General features: G+C 42.7%; 1 protein-coding gene across 7 annotated transcripts in view; it reads left to right on the top strand.

Annotated features, from left to right (window-relative positions):
* ASTN2 (astrotactin 2) overlaps positions 1 to 21,482 on the top strand; it is an 882,958-nt gene that overhangs the window by 346,393 nt on the left and 515,083 nt on the right. For all 7 annotated transcript variants that reach the window (XM_023242644.2, XM_023242646.2, XM_011288658.4 and 4 more), the window contains one exon: positions 6,924 to 7,070. In XM_023242644.2, coding sequence (XP_023098412.2) covers positions 6,924 to 7,070 — 147 coding nt within the window. The remainder of the gene's footprint in view (positions 1 to 6,923; positions 7,071 to 21,482) is intronic.

The raw sequence follows: 21,482 nt of genomic DNA, 5'->3' as shown, positions 1-21,482 counted from the left end.
GTGGCTGTGGTGGTGATGGTGGTGATGGTGATATTCTCTGCTAGGGAAGTCATTGTAAAGAAGAAAATCTATACAAAGTATAATAATAATAAGACTCAAAATAGGATTTTAGATAAATAAAGTAATGCTAGCATTACTTGATTTGGAGGAAGGAAGGCTCACGACAAGCCAGCTGCCACCATTAACTAACTAACTAGCTCCTCCTGAAGAGGACGTATTAAGCGCATCATTTTTCCCTGGGCAGCAGAAGCTGGCTTGTAGAGTCAGAGTCCGGGGCTGTTGAGTACATCTGTCTGAGAGGAGAATTGCTGCTTTGGAGATGTTGAGGTTGCTGCCTCTGGAAATATGAATAGGCTGGATGAACGCTGGCACAGATCCTACAGAGGAAAACCCTATGAAAGATGGGAGATTGGGAAAACTACAAATGGTTTCAAGGATGCCGTGTATTTGAGAGTGCCACGGTCAAAGAGCCAGAGAACATAAGAAACTAGTTCATGGCAAAGATAGAGAGAAGGGGATGAGGAGAGAGTTAACCCCAGGTGGGCAAAGTGGGGGTGAATGGGAGGAGTAGAATGCCCCATATTGACACATCGTACTAAAGTATTATGTATACACTCCAGCCACGAGTAAGGCTGAGGATAGGGGGCCACCTTATGTAGAATTCTCAGAAAGTCACACTTATAAATATTCTTTCCTCCTGCCTCCATCGTGACTCTTGTACTTGTCAGACAGTGTGTCCCAATTTTCGTTTCCAGAAACACACAAAGAAGCACAGAGGTGCTGGAGCTCAGGTGCGGCAGGAATCCCAAGAGGCATTCATTGAAGTTAGTGGGGAACACCCGCCATCTGCAGGGGCCACCCTGATATGCACGAGGTTTAGCAGCCTATCAAGGGCTTTTCATATGATCTCTAGCCGGAAGAGTGGTGGGGGGCAGGGGACCAATCATTGCCAAAGAGAATGAATGCATACATTTGACTAGAAAGGAACCAGTAACAGTAGTCCAGTACTGACATCTCTTGGTAGAATGGAGAATGATAGTTAGGCATTCATTCATTCATTCATTCACTCATTCAGTAAATAGACGCTTATTGAACACCTAATATATATTCAGACACACAGACGCTGGAAATAATAGGAGGGCACAAAAGATGAGGTCTGGAACATAGTAGATGTACATTAAATAACTACTTATTGAATGAACAGCTTCTCAGATAAAGACATTGAGGCTTAGAGGAGTTAGGTGACTTGTGCATGAAGGCCAGCAGCTAAGTATAAAAGCCAGAATTCCAGTGTAAGCCAAAGAGCCATATGTCCTGCTGAGATCTGTAGGCAGTGGGAATTTGAAGACTTGAGATGAAAGGAAAGATAAAGTACATGTGTTTAATGTTACAATTATGATCTCACATTTAATCTAAACAGCTTTTCCACCAGTTATGGGTTATGATTGCCATTTCATAGATTAGAACACTGAGGCTCTGGGAGTGTAGGTAACTTGCCACAAGTTAGATAGCTATTAAATGGAAGAGTCTGGATTTAAGTCTCCAAAACCCAGCCTCTTCATCCTATTCTAAGTGACTTTTCTACCAATTGGCCTCCTCCGCCCTAATGTCCTGGGATCTTTAAGTCCCTGTCCCTCACCCCAACCCCATATGCCATTTAAAGGAAGAAATGATTTCTCAGCTTGGGACCTAGTTTTTTGTCCCCCAGAGATATCGGGAGGAAGGATTCAATGGAAGTATAGCAGCTTTAAGTTTTCTGCACACAGTGGTCTGATGGGGTTAGATCTATTTTCTTCATTGTAAAATGTGATTGATTCAATTCCAAATTTAACTTAAATTTGATTTTCTTCTCTCAACCTGGCATCTCCAAACTGAGAATCAATCAAACCCCAAATTATAGGCAGCGTGTGGATCAACAATGCCGAGTTATTTCCGGTCGAATTTCTCAAGCAATGCATTTTATGCCATTCTCTGCTGCCATGAGAGGAGTTGAGTGGTAAGAGGGAGGGGAAACAAAAGGGAAATTAGATTATTAACTTTCTCCAGTTCCAACAATCAATACACCCTGGTGTAATTCTATTCCTACAGCACAGTGCTCTCTCTTGCAAGTGATGGGGAGGGCACTGCGAACTGGAATGTGAAACAAGAATACCCGTGACCCTGGACATTTGGCGATGCTCCTGTTATGATCTGGAGCTATCAGTTATTGATCTGAAGCTGTCATTTATTGATTTTTTTCCAGTTGCATGGAGTTCTGTCTTGTCCTCATATTAGCTCTGAAAGAAGAGCACTCCTCCACTTTTCAGATGGAAATATTTTGTCCTTTTAGGGTTAGACCCACCGGCAAGTGTCACATGGAGACTTGGTGGTGAAGCCAGGATTTGAACACAAGCAGGTCTAGCTTTAGAGGTCATGCTCTTTCTGCAACTACATGATACCTTGGTGGGACCTTTTTTCTGTGGTGAAGTGGAAGGTGGCATGATATGGGAGAAAGGTTGGAAAGTGCTGGTTCTAATCTTGCCTCTGCCATGTACAAGTTGAGTGACCTTAGAAAGTCATTTGGTTGTTCTGTCCCTCTGTCTATGTGTAAAATGGGGATGATAGTAGCAGTTTGTTATAAGGATTAAATGAGGTGAATTTGCTTCACCAAAATGTAAGCTTCAAGGACATTGGTTGCCTTGTGTTCATTGTCATTCCCTCTTTGCCTAGAACAATATGGAGAAGGAGGTGATGCTCGGTAAAAACTGGTTGGATGGGTGAATGGTCGGATAGATGTGAGTGCTAGGCGTAGTGCCTGAATCGTAGTAAACACTCTGTAAAGGGAGTTTCTCCTCCCTGTCGTGGCTTCCTGTGATGCAATACAGGGCCTGGATGAGAAGGATGTGGTTTTTATGGGAAAGATAGTTTCTACCTTTCCACTGTCTACAGCTCTTACTCAGAGCTAAATGCTAATGATCAGCTCGTTGGGCCAGGAACTCTTAAGAAGTCACCTCTGTTTGAGTTCCACTGTGAAGTTTCTGCCAGATTCAGTTGCCATGGAAACTCCCCAAGCCCCATGGCAGCTCCACAGGCATCTGGCCCAAGTGCAGACTTGACCTGTGTGCTTTTTTCTTCCTGGACTTCAGAGGCAGCTGTAGCGATTCAGGCATTCGCTGAATAAATGGCTTCCCCAGGACACTGTTCATTCACATTCTCCCCTCCACTCCCTCCCTCTTCTTAGGACTCTCCCCCACTATATCCACCGTTTCTGTCTTTGGTTTCTAAAGAATAATTCAGTTCATAATGTGTTGGACACAGAAGTAAATGAGTACTGGTTTCTGCCATCAATGATTAGATAAATACTGATACCTGGCTTGGAAATGATCATTTGCGAGGGCCTACCATGTGCCAAAAACTGTGGTAGGCATTTAATATGTGCTGTCTCATTAGGTCTCACAACACTCTCGAAGGATGTGTCGTCTCCTTCCTATTTTCCAGATGATAAAACTGAGAAGCAATAAGCTAACAATATACCTTCACTCCCCTCCCCACTGACTCCTAAAGATTGTGGATTACTGTGAAGGTTTAAAAGGCCTAGGGGAAGCAGTTAGCCCGGTGTGAGTCCAGAGAGATAGTACAAGCAATCCCACACCTGCCCAGAAGTCCTCATCTCCCAACCAGAAATCAGCCCAGCGAGGGCTGGGCAGCATTTCTGGTAGTTGGTTAATTAGCAAAAGGAAAGCCTTGGTCATCTCCATTTCTGCTGCCATATGGAGGCAAGTCTGGGAGGTGCCTTCTCAGAGACCCACAGGATGCTGTTGTCCATCCAGGGCATCTGCTTCCCCAATGCCAGGAACATGTACCTTCCTTATCTCACTCTCCGGTTCCCCTTCCCAAGAATGTGTTCATGCTGGACTCATCCTTACATGTTTGTCCCCTGAGAACAGACTCTACACAATCTAGAGTGGAAACTCAGTGCTGCTGCTAAGTGTTCTTTGCGGGGGAAGGAGGGGAGGTTGTTAAATATCTAGACTTGGGGTAACATGTTGACTTTTTAAGGAAAGACTTACACAAAGCACTGACTCCTAGTCCATACCCTTTCTAGTACAAAACTTGGATGCTAGCTAGCTTATGTTATTTAGGTACTAAACTGTATAGTTCAGAGTTTGAAACAGCTTTTTTGTGGCTCCCAGGAAGAGAGAAAATTTGTTCCTTTTCTTCCAGTGGTCATTTTAGGCTTAGGGACTTCCCATCCACCTGACACCAGAAGCAGCTTTTTAAATCTTACTTGCCATTCCATCTAACATATATCCAACAAATATAGCAAATAGATGAATAGTCTCTACCAAAAGTTATGCCTTGTACTAGGACTAGCAAAAAAGATAAGGATGCTGTTCTTAAATCAAAGAACTTAATAGGTTCCAGGAAGTAAGTTTAGCATGAGAGATGTAAAGATGGTAAAGATGGGGTGCCTTCCTTCAAGAAGCTCACTGTTTATTAAGAAAAAATTAGATAGGCATACAAAAAAATCCAAAAGCTGTCCATAAGGGCTCTTATTCCATTAGGATCCACTAGTCTAGCAATACAGCTGGTTTATGGTTGGCCTGCTTTTCGACTGGTCAGCACCTTATCTGCTTACTAACATGTTACTATCATCCCTGGAAGTTGGGATGTATTTGCTGAGATTCTACCACATCCCAGACACTGTGCTAGGCATTGGGATCAATGGTAGGCAAAGGATATGGCACCTGAGCTTACCATCCAGTTACTAGAATCTAATGTTGGAGTGAGATATTTTGAGAAACACAACAAACGTAGGCTGTTTGCCTAGAGGGAGAGGAATTTACATTTGTGATTAATCTCAATGAGTGATGAAGGATAAGGTAACAAGTGGGGTTCTATGCAAAAGAAATAACATCTGTCAGGGTGCCTGTGTGGCTCAGTCGGTTAAGCGTCCGACTTGGGCACAGGTCATGATCTCATGGTTTGTGGGTTCAATACCCATGTGAGGCTCTGTGCTTACAGCTCGGAGCCTGGAGCCTGCTTCGGATTCCATGTTTCCCTCTCTCTCTCTGCCCTTCCCCCACTTGCACTCTGTGTGTGTGTGTGTGTGTGTGTGTGTGTCTCAAAAATAAATATTAAAAAAATTTTTAAAAAGAAATAACACCTATGATATTAGCGTGATGAAGTGTTGACTGTGGTGACACTGCAGTTATGCAGCCCTGCCCATACCTCTGTCAAGTAGGGGAGGGCGACAGGAGGTGTGAGTGCAGAGACCCACCATGAAAGGCCTCGAATGCCAGGCTAATGAGAATGGAAGGCATCCTGTGCCCAGAGGTGTAAAACAGTCTCAAGGGGTTCCAGCAGGGAATGAGATGGGAAGATGTGCCCAAACCTCCCTCATTTCATAAGCAGAGAACAGAAGAGATGTGGGGAAACAGGTGAAAATGATAAGTACATAAAATAAAGGGGCACCTGGGTGGCTCAGTTGGTTAAGCTCGGACTCTTGATTTTGGCTCAAGTCATGATCCCGTGGTTTGTGAGATAAAGCCCCACATCGAGATCCATGCTGACAGTGCAGAGCCTGCTTGGGATTCTCTCTCTCCCTCCCTCTCTGTGCTTCCCCCCCCCCCATCTTAAAATAAATAAATAAACTTTAAAAAAAGAATAAATAGAACTGCATGGCTGTGCAGATGCTGTAAAGGAAGAAGACAAGCATGAAGGATGTCTAAGTTTCTTGCCAGTTTAAATGGTGGTATTTTCAATAAGTTGGGGAGCTCAGGAGGAGGAGAAGGAAGAACAGGAGGAGGAGAATAAGAAGGATCAGGAAGAGGAGGGAGCTTTAAGGAGAAGATAATGTGTTCACTTTTGAACACATTTATGTCGTGCCCCTGGGACTACTGTAGGGAGATGTCTAGGAGACTTGGGAATAAAGGTTTGCTCAAAAGAGCCTAGTGGGTGATAGAAATTTGGAACCCATTGTTCTAAAAATGTTATCAAAACCTTTAAAGTAGTTGTCAATAGCAAGACCTAAAGAATGAGACACAGTGGGGGCTTAGGACACAGACAACAAAATTGCTCTTCTGGCCCAGTGCTTTGCTGGCCATGCAAATCCAATCTACTCATTCTATTGCATCTATTAAATTGCCTTTAATTTTCTCAGGCAAATCTCTCCTTCACATCTTGCACCCTCTCTGCTAGTTCCTTAACACAACTTGCCTTGGAGTCTAATTAGCTGGGGATAAGCCCCCTAGCCTGTAAGCTCCCGAAGAGCAAAAACTCTTCTCGCACTGCTCTCTATGTATCTCCATAGTAGGTGCTCAGTAAATGCCTGCAACACTAATGTGAACTGAAGAGCTTCTAACAGTCTGTGAGACCCTGTTAGATGATAGACATTGTGTCTACACTATGCCACATAATCATCACAACAACCTGTGAGCTGTTTCTTACTATTCTCATCAGACGTGTAAGAAAACTGAGGTTCAGAGAATGAAACAGGTCACACAGCCACTGAGGGCTAAAGCCCAGATTTGAACCCACGGTTGTCAGACTGTAAAGCCCATGTTCATTCCACTGGGCTCTGCGAATTCAACACTTCTCACTTCTTCCTACTTGCTCCTAAAGCTAATAGAGAGTTTAATATTTTTTAATAATTACCAAAAACGACCAGCCTAATTGAGAGGGGAGGAGAGGGAATTACCACAGTTTTCAGGAAGCTCATTTCTTTCATCTGTACCAAAGGGGATGACAAGCCCATTTTGCAGAGAGTTAAGTTGAGACCCAACAAAGGCCACTGAGATGTCATTGCAAGCACAGATGTTGGAAAATATGGTTTCTTTTTCCAGATTCCCATTTGGAAAATAACAGGATTCCCAAATTCCATGCTATCCCTATTTTCTCACCTCCTGGATTTATGTATCTTTGTGTTGTATTTTTGTTATTAGGTTTGCTGAAAAGCCCAGTGAATAAGACGGCCTTGACATTGATTGCTGTGAGCTCCTGCATCCTGGCCATGGTGTGTGGCAGTCAGATGTCCTGTCCACTGACCGTGAAAGTGACTCTGCATGTGCCTGAGCACTTCATTGCAGATGGTAAGAACCAAGCATAAAAGATGCCCCATTACCTGCTCATCACCTTGCACCCCTGTCTGGTCAAATGTCCTCCATGCATAGCTCAACTTCACAATTAGATTACCAAAAAAAAACCCACAAAACATTCCAAAGGCCTTGGAGGAAGCCCTTATGATTTAGAATCCTGGATTATTTGAATGGAACTACAGACTGCTTTTTTTTTTTTTTTTTTTTGTCGTGGGCAAGGATAAGATTTGTTAAATTAAGGAAGAATTCAAATGTGAGTGCAGGGAGACTGAGCTACTTCAGAGAACCTCCTGCTTCTTATTATGCTTGTGAATCCTATTCCTAACTAAAAATATCCCCTCCCCAAATACTATTTGCTAATTAAAAAATATGACCGAGAAGATCATATGAGCTTCGTTGGAATTTCCTGAATGTCCTGGAGAATACTCTTATCTCATTCCGTGTAGATGTACTTTACAAGTATGTTATATCCTACCGTTTACTCTTCACGCAATTAATTTGAATTAATGAGACACTGTAGTCTTTGTAATCATTTGCAAAAAAAGCATGGCCCAAGAAACTGATTAAGGTTCTTGATAGCTATTGTTAAAGTGTCCTCCAGAAAGATGTTCCAGTTTACATGCTCCAATAGGATGCGATGGCATCTATTTCCTCAATTGCTTGTCCAAGTGCTTGGCATTACTATTTTTAAGTGTATGAAGGTTATCATAAATATAATAAAGAAGATATATTAAGTATGCAGCTTAAATTTTTATGTAAGAGTCCATCCAGATCAAACCATAATACATTCCCAGCTTCCTTATGTTTACTCCCAGTTAATGCCTTCCCAGAGGTAACCACCCTTCTGACTTCCAACACCATGTTAGTCCTATTATTTAAAAAAAAATTTTGCAATTGGATCTGTATTGAATATTTTTGAGATCCTTACTCAATAGTTGTCAGCCTTATCTCAATATAATTCAATTTTATCTTTACCTTTTAAGTTCATGTTCAGATCTAGCACCAATCCCTTCCATATGTTTTGTCCAAAGTGAAATGATTACCTCCTTTCTCTGAAACATTCAGACTTCTATTAATGCATCCTGTGATGGCTCCCTCTTCACTATGTAAACTAGCCTCTACTTGTTTTTCACCTGAACTACAACGAAGTTCAGTATTTCTTATTTTATATACAAGCAGTTGGCTTCCGGTCCTAAACATAACATTTTTGATTCAATTCTATCAAATCATATGTGTACATATGACAGGTGCAACTTTGAGTGTAAGATAACAAAAGGATAGCAGAGGGAAACAGAAGGAAGCAAATGTACAGAAGCATCTAGGTCAGATAGGTTCATGGAGATTGGGATGGGAAGAATTGCCAGAACCTGGGTGGAGATGAAAGACTAAGAATAATAAACAATGAGTTTGGAAAAACCAATAGGACAAGTTTTGGCCACCATTTAAGGCATGTGATCTTAACTTTTAGTGTTACCAGTCCCTACACTTTAACTGTAGAACGATAGGCCTTAGCAACATTCGAGTTTTGAATATTTATTTTCATGCTTGTAGACATTGAGCTCCTAAGGAGTCTAAGTAACCTTCTCAAGGTCATGGTAAATAGTTTAGAGGCTAAGAGCAGAGGCTATAGAATAATACAAACATGAATTCAAATAGTTGTTCTGTTATCTGCCATTTCTATAGCCAAGTGAATGACTTACCTCTCAGAGCCTCAGTCTGCATCTATAAAATGGTATGATAATAATACCTATCTCATTGGATTATTGTGAAGCCTACAATTCCACATTTATCAGATTTTCAGAGAACATGTAGTTGTGAAATTGCAAAATCAAGGGATTGCCCAAGAAAACTCGAAAAGTGTTGTGATGCCTTGGAAGGACAGAGAAAAATGTGGTGAGATAACAGGTGCCCTTTCTCAGTGGTCCTTATTCTGACCTCTGTCATAAGCTTAAAACTTTACAACTTCCTGTAGAGTTGTCTGTTTCTGCCTGTAGACTTGAATCTCTTTGGGGGCAGGAGTTGTGTCTTCTGGGAGAGATCGTGTATTCCTGATGATTAGCACAATACTTGGTCCATGGTGGATGCTCAGTAAATATGTGATGAATGAATGCATGAAACCTGAATTAAAGCAGACTTATGCATGGCCCTATGGACTGTTATATTAGATCTCTAAGAAGAAAGGGGAGACTGAATCAAGGAAAACTAAGGCAGAAAATGCTTACAGATCAAGGATAATTGACAATGACAATGGAGTTTACAAATACTAGGGATGCGATGGTACAGACATGGTAGGCTATGATAGAGGACCTAGCCCAAAAGGATCTCAGTCTCAAGGTGTAATGGAACCCCCTTCCCCTACATGCTGCATTGTCTTGGTTAGGAATGTACCCTTTGAAATGAATATGTTTAGGTTAATACCTCAGTTTTCTTGTTTAGTTGCTATGAAATATAGGAGAATCAGTTAAGCTCCCTATGTCTCAATTTTTCTCATCTGTAAAATGGAGATTATTTTGAAAAGATTGAATGACATAATGTATATAAAATACCTATAAAATATCTAAAACATGGTGATTGCTCGAAAAATCTCCATAGCTTGCTACTCTTATTCTTAAAATGATCCATAAAGGAAGAGACATGAGAAGCTGGTACATGGCAGGACAAGAAGGCATAAGAAACTAAATGAATGGGATTCTTCTATTCTAATAGATTCTGATAGAATCAAACAGTACCAATCTATTTTGGTACTTCTGGGGTTGAACAGGAATTCTTAGAGCAGTGAATACTTACAGTCAGGTCTATGGCTGTCCAGTTCTAGGCAAGCAGACCTTTCCCAGCATGATCCCAGTGCCTCCTGTGGGTGAATAATCTATATGGATAGCACATCCCATTCCCCCAACAGCTCTTCAAAGTGATCTTTATTATCCCCATTTGACAGATAAGAAAACTAGGACTTGAAAAAGAGTGGAATCTGGTTTTCTGTGGGGGTGGAGCAGGGCCTAACCAAGAATAATTTATATGAATTCGACTAGTGAGGTCTCTAGCTCTGATTTCTGGAGATGCAGGAGTGTTGTGTAGGGAGGCAAGAGGGTAAGTGATGATGATGTCTATTTTCCTGAACCTTTATTATCAGTTGGCATTAATATTTGTAAATTCATCGATATATGACATACATACAGTAAAGAAAACAGAATGCAAGTGTACAATTCAATCATATATATATGCCCCTACCTTAAAAGGCCACTGTCTGAGTTATAAACAACATCACACACAATAAAGCCTATCAGGATGAAAGCAGCCCCCATCTAGTGGGAAGGACTCCACTGAGACAAAGCCACTCAAGGACCATGACCAAGTGGCTAAGACAGTTCTCAGTTTTCTTACCTTCCCCATAAACCTTAAGCTACCAACTTGTCAGCCCTTAGGGAGAGCACTCATCCAGCCATATGTGTTGAGCTGTCCGTGGTGCTGACGTATGGGGCGTGGGGTTGAGTAATGGGGCGGGTCTTCAAAAAGAAAAGTATTCTGCAGTGTTGTGTTATGGTATCATTGTACTTGATACTTACTGCCCGTTATAGGTAAAGGCCAGCACAACGTGGCACTTTTCCATATCCTAACTGGCAAGAGCAATAGCCCTCATCCAAACCCTTGGCAAATATCACCCCTTTCTTTGTCTGGGTCTTCTCAAGGCCACTAGAGGCTTTTTGCCCTGCTAAGTACACAGTGAAGAGATAAATTAGATTTGTGTCCAAACTCCTTGAATCTAGCTGTTTTTTCTGCTGTGGACTGTTAGTTATAAGCATTTTGGTCATTTGGGCTGATGAGTCTTAGAACTAGTGAATCACAGTCTCTAGGGGTAGAGCCTATATACTAATATTCTTAATATGAACTCTATGTGATCAATTAACAGAAGTTTGAGAGTTGCATTAATATCTCTGTAAATGTTACTTTTATAATAACATATAATAATGTAATAACTCCTTGGAACCACAGGGACTCCTGATAAAGGGCTTTGGTTTCTTCCATCTTTTACTGTGTCAATGTCATATTAATGGAGCTGCCTCATGCTGTAGCTCCAGTGATTGTCCATAGCACTGAATGCAATGTAAATGGCGACTATGAGTTTTATAACAAAGCAGACCTGATAATGTACATGGATCCAGGCTTCATCCAGATTGTCATGTAGGTGGCATTGTGGATGAATGGTTGCAAGTTAATTTTAAAAGCCTGGGGCGCCTGGGTGGCGCAGTCGGTTAGGCGTCCGACTTCAGCTCAGGTCACGATCTTGCGGTCCGTGAGTTCGAGCCCCGCGTCGGGCTCTGGGCTGATGGCTCAGAGCCTGGAGCCTGCTTCCGATTCTGTGTCTCCGTCTCTCTCTGCCCCTCCCCCCTTCATGCTCTGTCTCTCTCTGTCTCAAAAATAAATAAACGTTAAAAAAAAAAAAAAGCTTATCTTATTTGAGATGTTGGTTTGTACATCTCTTGAGGCTCCCAGTGTAAGTCAGGGTATATTTACCCAATATTCTGACACTACAGCAAGCTAATAGAAGAGGCAACTCTTAATTTTTTATGTTTATTTATTTTTGAGAGGACAGTGAGAAAGAGAGAGGGGGAGGGGCAGAGAGAGACCAGGGACAGAGGATCCAAAGTGGGCTCCATGCTGACAGCAGAGAGCCTGATGTGGGGCTCAAACTCATGAACTACAAGATCATGACCTGAGCCGAAGTCGGATACTTACCTGACTGAGCCACCCAGGTGCCCCAAAGAGGCAACTTTTAAAGGAGTAAGTTGTTTAGATTAAGTGAGTGAGATGGCTCCACTCTAGTGTAGACAAATAACAGCACACCTAGAGTTCTCTCTTATAGTCTGTTCTGTTCTGGTGCTTTGAGAAGGTGAGTGATATATTGGAAGTTGTCCAAAGGAGAGGCTTCACAGTTGAGAGATTGGAAAAACACTGTGGATACCTAATGACTGAAGGAATCATTCTATAAGAAGAATTGAAGGAATCTAAACAAAAAGTGAACCCAATATTATTGAGTAAGTCTGTTATAAATATGGCAGTGTTCAAACATTTTCATGGAGTTATTTACTCATTCCAGTCTCATAGCAGAACTGTGAGGCAGCATTTAGCATCTTCATTTGCATACATGGATGTAAATGCAGAGATGTTAAGTGATTTAGCCAGATTAACACACAGAAGTGAAGCAACACATGAGAGCCCAAATGTACCTGAACCCCTGGTCCGAGGTCCTTCCATGCCCCACTCTTTGACAAATATAACCACGGTCATTATTATTGGTTTTGAAAAGGGGACAGACTTGGGAGTCCCCAGGAAGAAAAATTAGAGCTAGATGGGTGATGAGGTGGTCAGTGATGAAGTAAAATTGATCCTTCATCTGAAAATGTCTTCACTTTCTGAGCTTCAGCTTCATTATCTATAAAGTGGGGATAATAGCAGTGCTTATCCCGTAGAGTTATTGTGCAGAATAAATGAAATAATGCTCATAAAGCTTTTAGCTCAGTACCAGAGATCTAGTAATGGCTCAGTAAATCGTATAAATGTTAGTGGTTGTTATCACTTTTGTTTAATACTGGAAGGGGGTCATTGCAAGGTAAGGAGTTCCCCATCATAGGAAATTTCCTAAGAATGGATGACCACATTTCTATGAAGCCATAGAAGAAAAGGGAAGAAATGGGTTTGACTTGGGTACATGGTATTTTGATTCAGAGCCATTTTATCAGAATATAAATTTTTAAAACACTTAAATTTTTGAGGACTTTCAAATTATGTTTGTTTATTCTTCACAACCTCATTCTTGGGTGGCACCCACTCTTTGCCTTAGCCCAGGAATGGAATGAAACTCAGGAATGAGTGAAAGCTAGGGAGTGTCTCTTGAATACTTTACCTGACTAAACACACACACACATATGCACACACAGTATTTTTGTGTTGATATGTTCATTACATCAAAATACTCATGCTAAAATATTTATATGTTAAGATAAAGTTAAGTTGTTGGCCTCACCTTTGGGTTAGACTAGGTGATATTTCAAATCCCCTTTGTTTTCTATGACTGAGGAATTTGGGTCTGAGGGTTCCTTACCAGCCTGTGAAAACCTGAAGTGGAAATGTTTATCATCAGGATGGCCTAGCTCATTAATATGCCACGTGTAGCTGCTTTTGAAAACAAAAATTTTATGTGATGAATCTCAATCTATATTTGCTTCCACCCCTACTTCATGTCTTTCAACCCAAGAGAGTGAGCTAATCTTATATGGCTTCGTGCCTTTAATGAAGAATGAGGTTATAACCAGCTCCAGAGCTAGTTTGCAGTGATTTGAATACATGGGAGGAGGATTTTCAACTTAAGGAAGGAAAAATTACACCACACTGAAGGTGGCTGCTTAGTCACAAACTGCAAAGAAACCTGTATAAAGAGAGGAGTTCCTTGGACCTTCTGCTCTGTGGCACCATCTGGGGCTTGGTTTTAAAATGTTCAGTGCTAATTGCAGACCTTTGAGTGCCATAGAACATGTTCAGGGATGAAAGTTCTCCATAGCAGGGTCACCGCCTTGTTTGCCCTTCACTACTTTGCACACACTTGATGCTGTTATGACAGATAGGCTACTTTGCCTTGTGTCTTCCTATGTACATTTGCTTAAGTGTTTCTCTCCACCAGAAGTGCCCTTCCTAGTTTCCATATACTGCAACTCTACCCATCTCCCTGGCCTAACTTAATTTTCTCTTTCCTCCAGAAAACCCTGTTTATCAAAACCCCCTTCCTTGAAAACTAGATAGAACTATATTTCTGCCTTTTTAAAAACCCCACAGCCTACCTCCCATCACTGTTATTGTTATGAATGTGTCATTGGCACAACTGCCATAGTCCTAAGAACTGGCCTCCTGAGTTAAATCTGACTCCTCTCCAGTCTGTTTTCAACAATACAAACAGAGTTGATATTTTAAAATCAGCAATCTCAGCATACTGCATTTTCTCATAAAACCTGTTCAAGTACCTCTTACTATAATTGTAAAGACTGAACTTCTTAACATGGCTCTTAAGCTCCTGCAAGATCAGGTCCCTACCTACCTCTCCATCCAGCAGCCTCAACTTACTCCACTGTCTTTATGTGGGTTCCTTAAATATCCTTAGCTTTCTCCTACCTCAGGACTTTTGCACAAGTTGTTCCTACTGCCTGGAAAACATTTTCCCTACCTCCCCAGTTTCTTCTGGACAAATTTATTTACCCTAAAGTGATTGACTTCCTCTTTTCATATCCCTGCCTCTTTTAGGTCCCTTAGTAATTATTCTCCACAACCCCTGCTCTATTCCTTTATTCCAATTATTTAAGTTGGTAATTATATATTATCTAGTTCATGTTGGTCTCTCCCACTAAGTTGTAAGCTCCATGAGGCTAAAGATTTTATTTGTTTTGCTCATTATATTCAGCACCTAGGACAGTGTCTAAATCAGAGTTTGTGCAACCAAACAGCATTCATTGAATGAATGAATGAATGAATGAATGAATGAGTGAGTGAAAGAAAGAAAGAAAACCAAAAAATGAAGTGATTTCACTAGCTAGACTTAAATTTCCTCAAGGTCAAAGGCCACAGCTTATTCATGCCCTACCCTACTGTGAGGTCTAACAGAGGCTTCAGCAGACATATAATAAATTGTGTCTGTGAAATGAAGGGAGGTGGGGCAGGCAGGTGAACCTAGATAACCTAAGAAGATATATCCGGGGGAATGACGGTGCACAAAATCTGAGTTTGCCTCTCTTGTGATTGACTTCACTCCCCACAGTTTTTCCTCCCATCCCCAAAGATAAGAAACTCCAATCAAAATCACATTTCTCCCCCCAGCACCAAAATGAAACCAGCTTTATCCAGAAGCCCAGGAAGAGGGGAAAATATAAATTGAGCTGAGATTCAGAACACCCGGGGGGGGGGGCAGGGAGGGGGGAGGTGGCAATGAAATACCAATAAACCATATTAATATGCTGAAATCAGGAAGAATAGGTTGAACTCCAACCCAGATTTAATAACTATACATGAGAGAGTGCAGGGAGAAGGCAAGGCTAGGTTTCAGTCAGAATTAAAATGAGATCTGTAATGAAACTGGTAATATAATTATAAACTGTGAAAACTTCTTTGCCTTCTTCCTCTTCTGGTACTTAATGGGCAGCTCACTCAGCAATGGCCTGGAGCTGTTGCTTGGGGCGGTGGATACCCCCTAGAGTAGAATCTGCTTTTTCCCCCCTCAAACCTCTTTATTAGAAAAGCCTAAGTCTACAAAACCATGGAAGGAAAAAAAATGCTTCAAGCTATTTCTTCCTTAAATAGTAACTGATCCCCAGGTTAAAAGTGACAAGGGGCTTGAGGGAGAATAAACTCTGGAAAACCACTCTAAGCGGCTGAACATGTTGAAGCTTTTAAAGATATCACAACAGCCAGTTGGGTTGGGATTTTTAATGACACTCTGTGCTAAGATGTTAGCTTGGCTCCTGACCAGGATGAATTGTTATTAATTTCCTTTCCTAACAAAAGGGATAACTGAGTTTGACGTCCAAAATTAGAGACTAATTTCTGTGTTTTGATAGCACATTGAGTCCAAAAATACGTTCCTAGGAATGGGGGGCAGAGGACGGTCGAAAGGGGTAGGGAAATGTAATTTCTTCTCATTAATAATTCCATTCTGCTATTGTGAGCAGAAGACCACTTTGACTTTTCAGCAGGGAGGAGAGAGTGATGGACGGGAGCTCTGATGAGAGGGAGCTTGGGATTATAGTGCGATGTTCCCTCCTTATTGACTTGGTGTTTGCACAGTGGTGTAGGGGTGAGGCAGTGGTACAGTGCTGGGAGAGAGAAGATAACATGGTGCAGTGGTTAAGTTCATTGATCTATGACCCAGGAGATGTGAATTCTACACCTAGCTACTCTGCTTTCCAGTTTTTTTTTTTTGACCTGAGCCTCTGTTTCCTCATCCAAAAGCAATGTTTTGTTTTTTTTTTAAATAGTTTTTAGAATGTATTTATTTATTTTGAGAGAGACAGAGAGACTGAGCAGGGGAAGGGGAGAGAGAGAGAGAGACAGAGACAGAGACAGAGACAGAGACGGAATTCCAAGCAGGCTCTGCATTGTCAGTGGGGAGCCCAGTGTGGGGGCTCAAATTCACAAACCATGAGATCATGACCTGAGCTGATACCAACAGTTGGATGTTAACTGACTGAGCCACCCAGCCACCCCCCAAAGCAGTGTTAATACTCCCTACCCCAAATGAGTGTCAATGGGCTGATATATGTGGGATCTCTTGGCCAACTATGAGAATAGGTCTGATTATGAGAATGTGGTGCTTTCCCATTTCTGTTTGTTCATAACTTTATTACTTATGAGGACAGTAAAGGAGTTGGAAAGAGCCTAGTGGGTATGGCCACATCAGTAGAAGGTACAATTTTGGGGAGGCTTAGCTTGGCCAGAAGGAAGAAATTAAATAGTTAAGAATTCATTATCAACACCACTTTCTTATTCATACATAATGCCTGTTTTCTCCCCCCTCTTCTGCCTTCCTTTCCTTCCTTTGGTTAACAAATATCACACATCCTCTTCTCCACGGCATGTGTAGATGTCAGGGGTGGAGACATGAATAAGACACACTCTCTGACCTCTCCTAGAGAGAGAGTTGTGCTGTATGCTGTGGAGATAGAAAAGAAGGGCAGCTAAGTACCCCAAGCTGGAGATGGGGAATGGTACTAAGAGATATCTTGAGGGGTGCTGCCTGAGCTGGATCTCAGAGCCATTGATGTTTACATGAAGGTGGGTGATGGGTGATGCCATGCTTCCTAGAGGAGCATGGGCACTTGTCAGTGCATACATGTAGACCCTGCTGGTCAAGTATTCCAATGATGAGCTAATACCAACATTAATAATTGGCAATGTTTACAGAACACTGCTAACACTTGAAAAGGGTTATCTGCTTTCATTCTAATGTCTCATGAAGTAGATCCAGACATTATCCTCACTTTAAATTTAAGGGAAATTAAAGCCCATGAAGTTTATGTGAGCACTTCGATGCCATAGAGGCAGGAAGAGGGTGAGCAAAATTATTTGTGGCTGTAGAACATGGTAGACATAAAATTAGATGACTGCATTTGGGCTGTGGCTCTACCACGACTTCTCCAGGCCTGTTTCTTCCTGGTACAATCTGGGAAGGGAACAAGATGGTACTTAAAATTCCTCCCTGCCATAACTTTCTAAAAGTAGAATGAGAAATATTCCCCTTTAGAGGGGATATAACTCAGGAGTAGAGCATTTGACTGCAAAGTTGCCCTTTATTCATCCCATTGGGTACATGGCCTCTGGAGTCTTTATGCATCCATCCCATTAGCATCCACATCTCTTCTGAGTCTTATCTGGCCAGGCCTTTCTGCGGCCAGCCAGCCCCCTTGAGCAAGGATCTTCGAAGCTAAGGCAGCTGAGCAAACCTTTCACAGCCCACAAGTTGCCATTTGAAGAAAGCTTAGAAGGATCACAGCCAAGCTTGGGCAGGGACTGTGGGCTCCCAAGGCTGCTGGAAAGAAAAAAGAAGTGGTGGGGATCCGGGCCATGGTGGGAAAGATGCCTCCCATCTCCAGTTCGAAGCTTCAGCTGCCAGGGGACCTTGAACATCTCGGATGCCAACAACAGTATGGGAGGGAGAGAATGCATCATATTCAGAGGGGAGATGATGAGATGGGAAGAATAATTAAATCCTTCACATCCCTCCTGCCTCTCTGCATTTTCTCCCTCCGGTCCCTAGTGCCCAGCAGAGCCTTGCTGTTTGGCTTTCCTCCCCAGCTACTCCTCTGGATTATCTAAGCCAAATATATCTGCAGCTGCACCGTCCTGGTTTGGGGGCAGCTGTTGGAAACTTTCTGAACCTTTGCTAAAGGCTTGGGCATCTTACCTGCAGCTTGAATAATCCCCAGAGCCTGAACCACTCCTGAACTTTCTGTGCATTCCCTCTTCTGCTTTAACTCTAATTCCCATTTGGACTTTATTGGTGAATCCACACATTAAGACTTTCGGCTGGCCCTTGCTGAATGCCTGTACAGGGTAAAACTCACACTCTAGGACAAACTCAGACACAGTCAGTGCTAAAGGAGGGTGAGACAGGAAAGCATGTGAGATATAGAATCAGAAAACCACAGGTTCAGTGCTGTATCTCTCTACTTACTAACTATGGGTCTTAGATGAGTCACCTCACTTCTCTGAGCCAGCAATTCCACCGTCTATAAAAGTAAAGCTCTTAGCCTCTATTTTGTAAGGTGAAGGTCATGAAATCAAGAGGGATATGAAAATATCCTATAACAGGTGCTCAGTAAATGCAAATCATATCTTCAAAGGGCTCACGCCTGTTATTTAAAGTGACAGGGTAGCTATAAAGCAAAAGACTACAAAAGGCAAATCATAATCAGAACCATGTAGGGCGTGTAGACAAGAGTAAGCGAGGTTGCCAGGGAAACTTGGAGTATTTTCCACTGGCCAGATCTGGGTAAAGCCTTAGGGAGTGAGAGGATTTGTCCCATTGGGAGGAGCTGGGTGGGCAAGATTGGGAGTGAGAATGTTTGCTCTGTCGGAGATCCAGGATGGAGTGAGGACAAGAAGGACAATGTCCCAGACAAGGAGGACACCCTAGGAAAAGGTGTGGCAGGAACAGATAGCATCCAGAGCATCCCAGGCTCCAAGGGGCATGATGAAGAATAATGGGAGGAACAGATGGGAGAGCAGGGTCTTTTTGTTGGACTTCCCTCAAGGAGGTGATTGGAGGTCATGGAGGATTTAAACAAGGGAGCGTAGACATCCCAGTTGCTCTTACAAAAGGCAATGCAAGATGGTAATTAAGAGATCAGGCTGTAGAGTTAGATGTATCTGGGTTGAGATGCTGACTCTGTGAATTAATAGCTATTTGATATTACAGATGTTACTTAACCCTTCTGGCCTGTTCCCTAATCTGTAGAGTGGACATGATGATAATAGCTTCCTCTTAGGGAAACTAAATGAGATAATATCTGTCAAGCATTCAGTAGTAGAATGTTTGGCAAAGATGAGGCACTCAGTAATACTTTTTTTCCATTGGCATCCTACCCTTACTTCTAGTCTAAGTTAGGTCTCGCTGTTAAATGTGCAGTCAGCACATTTACAATTGCTTATTCAGTGTCTAATTTGGTTAAGAGTCTGGGATATAGAATCACACTCCCTAAGTTCAATACTTGGCTCTGATATTTTGTAGCCATGTAGTGTTGAGCTAGTTATTTCATTTCTAAGCCTCTGTTTGCTTATCTGTGAAATGGGGATGGCAGCAGTAAACCACTTCAGAGGGCAGTCAAATGACTGAATACGAAACTAAGGCAAGCATGTGGCACATAGTCCATGCTCAGTCAACAATAGCCCTTGCTAATGCTGCCTTCAGCCCCTTGAGGGCAGACAGTGTCGCTGTCTTTTTCCTGTGAAATCTCCAGTACACGGTGGAGATTGTGGATTGACTGACCACAGTGTAGAGGGTGAGTCTGAGTGGCCGAGGCCAAAGGAAAGGAACCTGTTAGGGGCTGTTACATTTAGTCTGTATGGTGATACAGACTGCATGGTGATGTCTGAACTGGGGCATTAGAAATGAGAGAGAGAGAGAAGGGAGTTCCTGTAGAGCTGGAGCCAAGGGCATTTAGTAACTCACTGCAAGGAGGGGCTGAGGAGGGGAGGGAGTCACAGGCCGCTCTGCACCTGCCTCTTGGCGTCCCTGAGAGGCTGGCAACCCCAGACATCAAAATAAGAGTGTCTTCTGCCAAGCTGTGACGTGTGGTGGTTAAGACCACGGTTGCCAGTGGCGGAGTACATGGGTTCAAATCCTCACTCCACCTCTCCCGTGGCACAGCTCGGTCTTCTGAAACACGGGGATGCCAGTGTGCCAGGAATGTGGTAAACACGCTAAGGGCTAGCTAATATTACCGTTGTGCTCCTGTGCCAGCTTTTCTGTGTGAAGATCAGGAACCAGATACCCACATCTTGTCTATGGTTGTAGGGAAAAAAAGGGGGGGGGGGAAATGCAAGCAACTTTGAAGAACACATATTATTGGGACCTGTACAGATCCTGCCTGGATGAAAATTACTAGTAAGAGATGTCACTGTGTTCTGTGAGCAAAATTAACTCACCAGATCTCTGAAGGCTGTTCTCTTACAGGTTTGACAGTGTGAGTAATAGTTCAAGGGACGTCTTATCACGGTATTGAGGCCAGGGCAGAGGCGAGAGAGCTATCATCCCAGGCCCCCATACAGGTGCTGGTGTGATCTGTGAGCACGAAGATTTGGGGGGGGGGGGCATCTCCTACAAAGACTCAGATGCTGTATTGATGTGCTGGGCGTGGGACCGGCCATGGAAGCAGAGGCCTGGAGGGAGGCCCAGAGGCCCAGTGATTGGAACTGGTGTCACATTTGAAATATGGAATCAATTAAAAATGGCAGCTTCTGCTACCTCAAGAGGGAGAACATGGCACAGAGGTGAGGGCACATTGTGGGCATGTTGCAAAGTAGCTGGCGTAGCAATTTTCTAAATTGCGAGTGCCAGGAACTACTTTCAGCCTATCTTTGCCCATTTCCCATCTCATTTGCACTCCAGCCAATCTCCAACCAGGCTGTTTCTCGAAGCCCCAAAGGTTCTTTTTTTTTGTTGCTTTACAAACATCCTTTCCTTTTTGCCAAAATTCTCCTTTGCCTCCACTTCACCTCGCTTTGCCTTCTGGTGTGTCGACATTCAGCTCAGATGTGGCCATTCTGACCTTGCAGAGGAATCAGGGTCCGTGCTCTGTGTGCCCAAAGGTTCCTGGTTCCTCTTCATCATAACACTGGTGATGCTCTGTGATACCTGTCTGTCTGGTTATCTCCCCGCTGCGTCATGTGCTACTTTCAGGTAGGGACTCTCCCACTTTTATAGACTCCAAATTTTGAAACCATATCTAACATAGAGTGGAGTCTATTATGTTTAGATCTATTCCCCACTCAAGACATAAAATTTGGTCACATGATCTGACAGTGGGATGGACTCTTGAACACCAGTCTTGAGCCAGGAAGCATAAGTTGCACTGTTTGCAAAGCTACATCAAAAACAGAACAGAAGATGGAGAAGACACTTCTCCCCGAGGTGGATCTTGGTGAAAGTAGGGGTGGAGTTGAGCATCAAGGATAGGTTGATCTTGGACAGATCCATGATCCTCCTCAAAGAATTTGTTAGGATAGGACGAAACTGGTTTATGCCAAAGATAATTGGTCTCAGATTTTCCCCTTTCCCTGATGGACCTGCTCTATCAGCCTCCAGCACCACTCTCTTCCCATCCTAAGGCCTGCAGTAAGATCCATGTATATAACAAGCACATTCTTCCT

This window comes from Felis catus, chromosome D4 (assembly GCF_018350175.1).
Source record: "Felis catus isolate Fca126 chromosome D4, F.catus_Fca126_mat1.0, whole genome shotgun sequence".
Taxonomy (NCBI): Eukaryota; Metazoa; Chordata; class Mammalia; order Carnivora; family Felidae; genus Felis; species Felis catus.
Note: the sequence above shows the minus strand (reverse complement) of the source record. Positions and strands in the feature narration are given on the sequence as shown.